This window comes from Cinclus cinclus, chromosome 13 (genome assembly GCF_963662255.1).
Source record: "Cinclus cinclus chromosome 13, bCinCin1.1, whole genome shotgun sequence".
Taxonomy (NCBI): Eukaryota; Metazoa; Chordata; class Aves; order Passeriformes; family Cinclidae; genus Cinclus; species Cinclus cinclus.
The window spans coordinates 21239797-21249732 of record NC_085058.1 but is presented as its reverse complement, the minus strand read 5'-3'; the positions used below and the strand labels follow the sequence as shown (position 1 = coordinate 21249732).

Sequence of the window (9936 nt, the reverse complement as noted above, 5' to 3'; positions counted from 1 at the left end):
TAAATATTCACATTTCCTGTGCTGCAGGCCTGCTGTTCATCACTGAACTCTGCACAGCGGTTCTGCCTCCTGCAAACCTTTCTGCTGTGAAGCAGAGTTTTCATCCGCAGGTTTTATTTGTGTCGTGTTCATCTCGAGGGGCAGTTCCCCGCTCCTGTGCCGAGGTCTGGGTCAGGCTGTGTCCCCGAAACCCTCCCCGTGCTCAGGGGAGGCTCAGCCAGCCGGGAGCGCGGCTCGTGCCCCCCGAGCAGCTGGATCACCGATTCCTGCCTTATGTCCCTGTGGAAAGCACCACATCCTATTTCCAGAGCTCTGAATGATTTCCTTTGTGGCTCGTGGTGCCCTGTTTCCCACGTCCCCGTGGATTCTGTTCCACGCTGGAGCACAGTCACATGTCCCAGACCTTCGGTGGCAGTACCTGTTTGTTCTCCCTCTCCTTGGAGTCACTGCACCTGCCACTTTCCATTGCCTTTGAACGTACAGGAATTACAGGCTGGATTAGGAATCTCCCACTCCAGGAGCGAAGGCGCCGCAGCGAGGAGCCGGATCAGCTTTGGGAAAAGGAAAAGCCCTGAAATGTGGAACTGAACCTCCCGGGGGTGCCAAAAGCCCTGCGCAGCATCGTCCCCTTCCCCAGCGCTGCTCTGGCCAGCATCGGATGGGAGCTCCAGGGCTGGGAAGCGTCGAGCCCGGGGCCACGGGAGAGGAGGAGATTTTGTTCTCATCACTTGCAGAAATGTCATTGTACTGATGGGGCCGAATCTTGTGAAATACGATGGGAAGAGGAGTCCTGTGCTATGGATTGCTGTTTCTTCTGCAATCATTTCTAGTCTACAGAAGCACAAAGATTTCATTAAATGCTTACGTTCTGGATTCTGTTTTTATGATTTTTAGCTGATATCATCCTTCACTGAGCCTCAGTTTTCTGTAAGTCAAGACTTTGCTCCTGTCAGTTTTCAGCCTTGAAGAAATAGTGCCTGTGTTTTACTGTCAAGGAAAATCTTAAAATGTTCTGTGCAAATCCTTAGAATTCCAAATTAAGTATTCCAGTATTAACATATTCCAAATTACTGCACAATTCCTGGCAATTCTGTGATCATCCCCACAGCACCCTGAGCCTGTGAAACTGTGTAGACTTGGTGAGGAGTTAACTTGTTTAATCTGTAGGTATAACTCTGTTATTATATTGTTTGGTAAATGGAGAAGAACAGGAAAAGGATGATAAATTTGGAAGTCTGTATTTTTTCTTTTTTTCCTAGACACATGTGGGTGATTTATACAGGTGTATACAGAGACCATTCATTTGCTATATGAAAGACGCGTTCTAAATTTATTCTCTTCAGACAAAATCAATCCTCCTTTTCCACTTACTGGGATCCTGGCAGGAACTGGGACCTGGCACCAAGGAAGAGAACAATTCCAGCTTTTCTCTGTCGGATGTTGAAGGACGGACGCAGAACCTCGCGCCCTGGTGTGGATAACCCCGAGCGTGGCGCGGCCGAGCCGTGCCCGGGCCCTGCCGGGATCCCGGCGGAACCTCCGCGTGGGAACCTCGGCGGAGCCCGGGAGTGCCGAACCGGGCCGGGCCCCGCCGGTGCCTGCGCTCCGCTGGGCTGCGCTCGCTGCCGGGCCGGGACAGAGCCGGGACTGCGCCAGGGGGAGCGGGATCCCGGTCCCAGTGTGATCCCGATCCCCATCCGGGTCCGGATCCCGTTCCCTGTTCCGATCCCGGTCCCAGTCCCGTTCCCGATCCCATTCCCGCTCCTGATCCCATTCCCGTTCTCATTCCCATTCCCGATCCCGTTCTCGTTCCTGATCCCGACCCCATTCCCATTCCCGTCGCCGTTATAGATCCCATTCCCGATCCCGTTCCCGTTCCCGATCCCATTCCCGTTCCCGTTCCCGTTCCCATTCCTGTTTGCGATCCCCTTCCCGATCCCTGTTCCCGTTCCCTTTTCCCCTTCCCGATCCCATTCCCGATGCCATTCCCATTCCCGTTCCCATTCCCGTTCCCGATCCCATTCCCGATCCCGTCCCCGTTCCCGCGCAGGGTTCAGGCCCCGCCCCTCTGGGGGCGTGTCCGGGGCGGGGCGGGGTCAGTCCGCCGCCGTCCCGGCGTGCCCCGCGCGGCGCTGCCCGCCGGCCGCGGTCGGGGCAAGATGGCGGCGGAGGCGGCGGACTCGTGGGGTGGGTGCGGCGGGGCCGCGGGGCCCGGGCCGAGCGGGGGCCCCCCCGCGCCGCTCCCCGCCCCTCACCCGCGCTCCTCTCCCCACAGACGCCGACAGCTTCGAGGTGGTGGAGCCGGTGGCGAAGCGCCTGGTGCCGGGGGTGGCCGGGGACCGCTGGGCCGGCGAGGATGAGGAGGACGACGTGAAGGTGCGGCCGGGCGGGCCCCGCGGCGCGGCGGCTCCGGGCCCCGGGTGCGAGCGGCGGGGGCGGGCGGGCCGCTGCCGTATGGCAGCCGAGTGCGGGGCCGCGGGCCCAGCCGGGGCGGGGGCGAGGGGGCCGGGCGGGTCATGGGGCTCCGGGCCGGGCTCGGGCCTCGGGAGGCGGGGACGGACACAGCACGGGGGGCTTCGGACACACCGGGGGCTCCGGACACACCGGCAGCGACTCCGGGCTCGGTGACGGTGACAAGTCCAAATGCCAAGAGAACCTGAGCCGTCCCTGGCCGGAGCCGTCCCTGGCCGGAGCCGCTGTCGCTGCCTTGGGACTCGCAGGGTCGGACAGACGCTCTTGAAGTGGCACCTCCTGCTCTCTGGGGGATCCACCTGCTGCTTTCCAGCTGCTTCCCAGGTTTCAGGGCGCTTTCCCCTCGCTTTCTGCTTTTTTCGGGCCCTTAGCTGCGAGTGGGGAACGCTGGGTGAGGCGTCAGGATAGGTTTAATGACGGCAGTGCTGTGTTGGTGCTTCTGCTGCTGACCAGAAACTTCTGTGTTCTACCAGCACGTCTTTTCACCTGATCTTGTTCTTCTCCGCACACCACAGGCAGGATTTTGCCGTGTTTCAGTGTGGTGTCTGCACGGGAGTGGGAATAAAACGTGTGGCTGATCATTGCTGGTGCTTCTGAAGGCAGAGCTCCCTCAAAGGCTGTTTGCTTCTGCTCGGCTCCAGCTGCCCTTGGCAGGGTGGTGGTGCCACAGAAACCTCCATATTCATATGGATAATGCAAAGGGATGCCAGGGAATGCACAAGGAACACGCCAGATGGGTTTCGAGGCCAGGTTGGACAGGGCTTGGAGCAGCCTGAGCTACTGGAAGGTGTCCCTGCCCGCGGCAGAGACATCTGGCTCTGGGTGGTCTCTGAGGTCCCTTCAGACCCAAACCATCCCACGATTCTGCAAGTAGAGTAAGAGGACTGAAAAAGACCTTTTTGTTTCCTCCAGCCCTAGGACATTGCTACACTGGGGGAGGACTCAGGGTTGGTTTTGAGGACACTGTTACCAGTATCTCTGAAAAGCACCTGGAGTTTTTCTTGGAGCTCAGGTGGAGTTCTTCTCATAAACAGTACACAAAAAGTAGTTGATCTTCTCTTGAAAACCCTGAAGTTACCAAATTTCTGTGATTCTGTGTGTAATTTTCCTTCTTAAATTCAGTAGCAGTTGCAGCCCAGTGTTCCCAGGTGTCACATTAGAGCAGCAGGACAAGGACAGGTGTGTGAACAGCAGCTCCAGGCTGTGGGAATGAGTGTGGAGAGCATGGAAGTGATCCAGGTGTGTGTGTGTGACACCTCTGTCACTGACTGCTGTGTACAGACACCTGGAGCTCACACTGTCTTGTGACATTTGCTTTTCTTCCTTCCTTAGAAAGTGAGAAGCTTTCCTGCTGGATAGGATGTGTCCAGGAGAACTGGACCAGAGTGGTTCTCTTGGAGACACCTGAGGGCTCTCTGCCTGTTTAATAAAGGAACAAATATTCCCTACATGGAATCCCAGCCTGGGTTGGGTTAGAAGGGATTTAAAACCCATCCAGTGCCACCCCTGCCTTGGCAGGGACACCTCCCACTGCTCCAACCCCAGTGTCCAGCCTGGTCTTGGGCACTGCCAGGGATCCAGGGGAATTCCACCCCAGCCCCTGCCCACCCTGCCAGGGAACAATTGCTTCCCAATATCCCATCCGTCCCTCCCCTCTGGCAGTGGGAAGACATTTTACATCTTACACGAAGTATACAGCTGCTTAACTATTTCCAAGGGATTATGGGTTTAGTGACAGAGCTGCATCTGGAGAGGATCCAGCAAAGAAAGGTGTTTTATTTTGGTTTCTTTTCCTTTGGTTTGCTCTTCCTGCTGGATTCCCAAAGGCCCCTGCTCAGGCTCTGGGTCCCTCAGTGTGGGGAAATCCCCACGTGAGGGAAATGATGTGGTCTAAAGTAGCAGCCCAGAGTGTTTTCTGACCATGGCACCTCACCTTTTGGAATGTGCTTTGTACCTGCAAATCTGTATTTTGGAAGATTTTTTAGTAATGAACTTGCAGTAACTGTTAATTTGGGAAACGTCAACTTCCAGGGTTTAAAATTAGCACCTTTGGTAACAAAACTCCTCTCAGTGTTCCCCAGCACACGTTTCCCAGAAGTCAGGCCTGCTGCCAAGGAGTTTTCATCTATTGACTCAGTGCTGGCACAGCCAGAGCAGGGCAGTGCCTGCTCCCATCCCAGGGCTCAGCTGGAGCCAGGAGCCACTGCCCAGCCCCTGCCACCTCAGCCTGGGCTGCAGGGAGGGTGTTCAGAAGCCCCGGTGTCCTTAGGGACACAGAAAGAGTGTTGAAATACCAGGGAATAAAGATGTTTGTTCTCTGGGAATTACTGTATCACTGCAGGGACACAGCACTAAGGCAGTCGATCTAACTCCAGGAGAGCTTCCTGGGTTTATGAACCAGGCCTGGCTGGCAGGATTTGGAATTCCCTGGGTGTATAAAGCAGGCCTGGCTGGCAGGATTTGGAATTCCCTGGGTGTATAAACCAGGCAAGGCTGGCAGGATGGGGTCAGGGCACATTTCATGGCGTGCAGTCCTTGTCCACATGCCCTCTGTGAGGTCTCCCAGATGTGCCAGGGATGAATCCCTCATGGCCAGGCTGCCCTTCCTCTGCAGTTTGTATCTGACTCCCATGGCCAGCTCCTCCGTGCTGAGTGGAGCTATTTAAGTGGTGGGTGTGACAAATTTAATTAGATGTGAGCTAAAATAATGCTGCTCCAAATTCAAGTCAGCTCGGTGGAATGTGGAAGGGAAGCCGAGTCCCCTGCAAGTGCCAATTATCCAGGGTGAGCTGGGGATGGACTGGGGTGTCTCCTTGCTTGGGTCAGCACCTCCTGCTGCAGCGTGGGGCTCTGCACCTCTGCTGCAGCCTCCCAGCAAATCCCTGCAGGCAGGGCAGTGCTTTACCCAGCCCAGGACAGGGTCCCTGGGGTGCTGCAGGACACAATGGCCTGTGCTGGTGCAACTTGCTTTCACCTGGGCTCGGTGATGTTCAGTGTCCCATAATACCAGAAATGAGAATAATCCATGTTTGTGGGGATGGTGTTTGTCACCTGGCTGTTGTAATTATTGACACAAGCTGATTGTTTTGACCTAAACCTGCCTTTTTCATGGTAAGAACTGTGTGGACAGCTCCAAAACCCCTGAGGTGCAGCTCCCATGGCTCCCTCACTCTCACACCAGGTCAGTGGGTTTGTGGTGTCTCTAAAAGAACCTCGATTGTTTTGCAGGATAACTGGGATGATGAGGAGGAAGAGGAGGAGGTGAAGGAGACAGAGGTGAAACAAGGTGAGACTTTAAGGTAACCCCTGGCTCTGTATCAGCACAGGACCAGACTCTGGTTGTGCCCGGGAGTGTGTGAGGATCAAACCTGAGCAGGGCTGGGTTTAACAGAAATGTCTTTAACTCTGTGCTCAGTCCCAGGAGCTGAGCTCAGTGGCTTCCAGTGTTTCTGTGGTTGTGGGGGGAAAAAAAAAATCATCAGACTTGTGAGAGCTGTGTTTGTTGTTCCACCTTTTATAGAACCGAAAGTTTCGGAAAAAAAGAAAATAGCAGAAAAAATCAAAGAAAAAGAAAAGCTACAGAAGAAAAAGCAAGAGGAGCTTAAAAAAAGGGTAACTCCTTATTTCTTTTGGGTCACATGAAATTCAGAGGGTTTGGTTTGGTATTTTGGAGGTTGGGCAAGATCTGAAGAGGTCTTGATTTGTCCGATAAACCAAACTTGGGTCTTGTCCATGTCTGGGGCTGGGAGCTTTAATTCAATTTAATTGATTTAACCAGTGATTGGATCAGTGCTAGCCCAGTTCCTTTGTGTGCAGCACGTGATGGAACAGGCAGGAGTGGGAGTTTGGTGTTTCTTCCCATTCCTTGTGAAATGAGCAGTTTCTTGAGACTGCAGGGAAAGGGTTGCAGGTTCTCCATGTGCCTGTCTCCAGGCAGCAGTGGGTGATTCAGATGTCTGTAAGGTGCCACCTTCTCCCTGTGTGTTTTCCCTGCAGTTAGAGGCACCCGAGGAACAGAAGGAGCTCACACCAGAAGAACAGTTGGCAGACAAACTACGGCTAAAGAAGTTACAAGAGGAGTCAGACCTGGAGCTGGCAAAGGAAACCTTCGGTGAGTTAAAGCAGTGGGAAATAAATAAACAGACAAATAAATAAACCCTGGGACCTGTGGGACCCTGCAAAGCGTGAGCAGAGCTTGGCTCTCAGCACACAGAGCTTGTGGCACTGAGAACAAAGCAGGAGCAAAGATGCTGATGCACAGCAGCTTTCCTCAAACACGGGAGCGTTTCCTTGGTGGTGGTGAATGATTCAGCTCCTTGCTCGGGGCAGGCTGTGCTCAGTGAGTTGTCACAGAGCACGGTGCTTGGGGGCTGTGCACTGGGTACAGCTGCAAAGAACCAGCAGAGCTCTGCACTCAGGAGGGTGGGGCAGGAATTATTTGAGGGGAAAAGGGGGCTTCCTGCTGCAGGTTGTCCAGAGAACAGGAAGAGCTGGGTCAAATTACTGAGTTAAACCCAGCTTCAGAAATTGTTGGACAGAGACTTTGGGCAAGGGTGTGGAGTGACACAACAAGGGGGAATGGCTTTCTACTGACAGAGGGCAGTGAGCTGGGGTATTGGGAAGGAACTGTTCCTTGTGAGGGGGTGAGGGCCTGGCACAGGCTGCCCAGAGCAGCTGTGGCTGCCCCTGGATCTCTGCAAGTGTCTAAGATCAGGTTGGATGGACTTGGAGCAGCCTGGGACAGTGGGAGGTGTCCCTGCCCTGACAAGGTGGCACTGCAGGGGCTCTAAGGTCCTTTCCATGCCAGACCAGTCAGGGATTCTATGAAATTACTGGGTTTGGCAGCAAACTTCCTTCCTTCCTGTAATGCCAGGGATGGGCCCTGGCTGTGGAGGGAGCAGAGCTCAGGGAGGTGGGAGCCAGGTCCCCTTTTAGGGCTCCCAGCTCCTGTTCTCTGCAACATCCCTGCCCGTCCCTGCAGGTGTAAATAGCACTTGTGGAATAGATGCCATGAATCCCTCTTCAAAAGACGACTTCACGGAATTTGGGAAGCTCCTGAAGGAGAAGATCACACAGTATGAGAAGTCCTTACATTACGCCGGCTTTTTGGAAGCGCTGCTCCGGGACGTCTGTATTTCCTGTAAGTGCAGCCAGCCTCAGCTCTGTCAGAGCTCTGCTGGAGCTCAAGTGGAAAACGTGCTGCGACAGAGCTCAGAGGGGATGGCTCTGTTAGTTTGTACTAAATGAAGCAGTGACCTGATTCCATTCCCACAGACTCCACTAAGGATCCTCTCCTCGTGCAAGGGTTGCCCTTTCTGCACGTTGGTTACAGACAGGCATCTAAAAAGTGTGACTTTCATGCTGGTCTAAACCCTGCATGTTGTTTCTTTTTAAGCCATTTCTAAATTAATAATACTAAGTAAATCCTCTGAGGCAGATAATTTGAGTACCTCATTGTGAGGAAAACTGTTACAAAATGGAGTTCGTGTAATTCTGGAAGCGATTAACTGTTCTGGAATTCAGCATGTAACTCTACAGAGATGAAGTAATTTAAACTCCTTTTCCCAGTGCCCTGGTGGCTGGAGCAGTGACTGGGATGGTTCCCTGTCCTGTACCAGTTGTCCTGCAGGGAGGGGTAACTCAATCCCAGGCAGAGCTGGGTCCATCCATCATCCCAGCTCGCAGCTGGGAGCTTCCATCTCAGAGGGATGCCAGAGCCCCTCACAGGAGGGACTCCCAGCCTCTTGCACCACTTACTGATAAACATCATCGTTTGTTGTTAATCCAGTTCTCCTTTTGATACATTTTACTGCCTCCATATTTTACTGTTCAAATGTCTCAGTAAGACTCTTGTGTTCAGTAACTTCATTTGCAAGTTTTACCTTCTAAAATGCTCAGGCTTCCAAGGAACCAGCTGGAATCCTTGTTGGGATTGTAAGGACCAGAACCACCCACTCTCTGTTCTGCTGGTTTAAATCAAGTAATTGCCCATAGTTACACCAATGCTCATTTCTAGTTTTAGAGACTGTGGATGTTATTTAACTGCCTTATAAGAACAACATTGATAAGGAATCTTTTTTTTTTCCCCTTATGCAGTGGAGGTGGATGATTTGAAAAAGATCACAAACACGCTGACAGTATTATGCAGTGAGAAACAAAAACAAGAGAAGGTAAGACTGGGACTGTTCCTGCTTGGGGCTCCCCTGCTTTTATTAGTTACTTGTTGGGAGTCCAGGGGAAATAGGATGAAAAGCAGAAGGGGGGCAGGGAGCTGGGGACACCTGGAGCTGTCACAGCTTTTGCTGGGAAGAGAAAATGTGTAGGGTGGAAACATGGCAGGGCCACGTTCAGTGCAGGGGTAACGACAGAGCTCTGTGTCTGTCCACATAACCATCCTCATCCTCCTGGCACAGAATAAAGCCAAAAAGAAGAAAAAAGGAGTTGTTCCTGGCGGGGGGCTGAAGGCGACCATGAAAGACGACCTGGCTGACTACGGCGGCTACGACGGCGAGTACGTACAAGACTTTGAAGACTTCATGTGACATTTATCTCCCTTCTGTTGTCTTTCTGTTGCCCATAATCCCTTAAACATGTAGCACAACCTTTCTTCCTCTAAATTCTGCCAAATGCTACAATCAGAATTGCAGTATCTGTGTGCTGGGGGCTGGAGGTGCCGGGTCCGGGTGGAAGCTCCGGGCGGGGTAGAAGGGAAAAGGTCTGGAAATTGCAGTTAAAAAAACCCAAAATTCTGATAATGGGCACTGCTGCTATTCATAGCAACAGCCACTAAATTGGGAAGGAATTGGAACAAGGTGAAGGATTATAACCAGCACAGCTCCATGACATGGCCTTAACTGTCCCTGCTCCAGGGCCAGGGCTGAGCACGAGCAGTTTGCAGCAAGGGCAGGGTGTGCACGTAGACTGCCAGTCGCTTTGTCTTGAGTTAAAGCTTGAGGATTTCAGTATTTTGGGAAGGGAACTGCTAAACTTCAGTGTTGAATACTGCACCTGGGAGCATGGCCCCTGGGACAGCCACTGCTCCAGGGCCTGACACCTGGTGGGGCAGAGCAAGGCAAAACCCACTTGTGTCTCAAGGATGAAGTTTAGTTCCATTCATTTAAATTTCTACTAATGCAGCTGTCTGGGTTGGGTGTTCTTTAACAGTTAATTAAGGGGTTAAGTGTAAAAGAAAAAACCAAACCACACAACTTCCTTGGGGCTCTCCTGGGTTGTGGTGGGTCTCTCACAACTCGGCCGTTTTCTTTCATTAAAAACCAAACTTGCTTAGCAAACTGCAGCAGTTCCTACAGTTGGGCAAATTGTTTTGTTAACAATTACAACATCTGCAATGTTTTATAAAGCAACTAATTTAATAAAAATCACTATTGAGGACTTCACCAGGCTGGCCTTGGAGCACTTCTTTTGGGGCTTGACAGGAAAAATACCTGAAGAGGGAGAGCTGTA

At 52.7% G+C, this 9936-nt stretch overlaps 1 protein-coding gene across 1 annotated transcript; it reads left to right on the top strand.

Annotated features, from left to right (window-relative positions):
* Window positions 1-2098: 2098 nt before the first annotated feature.
* Window positions 2099-9869, top strand: EIF3J (eukaryotic translation initiation factor 3 subunit J). The gene is made up of 8 exons (XM_062501407.1): window positions 2099-2187; window positions 2276-2376; window positions 5701-5758; window positions 5993-6084; window positions 6469-6583; window positions 7454-7612; window positions 8569-8642; window positions 8886-9869. Exons 1-8 carry the CDS (start codon window positions 2160-2162, stop codon window positions 9012-9014), a joined length of 756 nt encoding a protein of 251 aa, XP_062357391.1. The 5' UTR covers window positions 2099-2159; the 3' UTR covers window positions 9015-9869.
* Window positions 9870-9936: the final 67 nt, after the last annotated feature.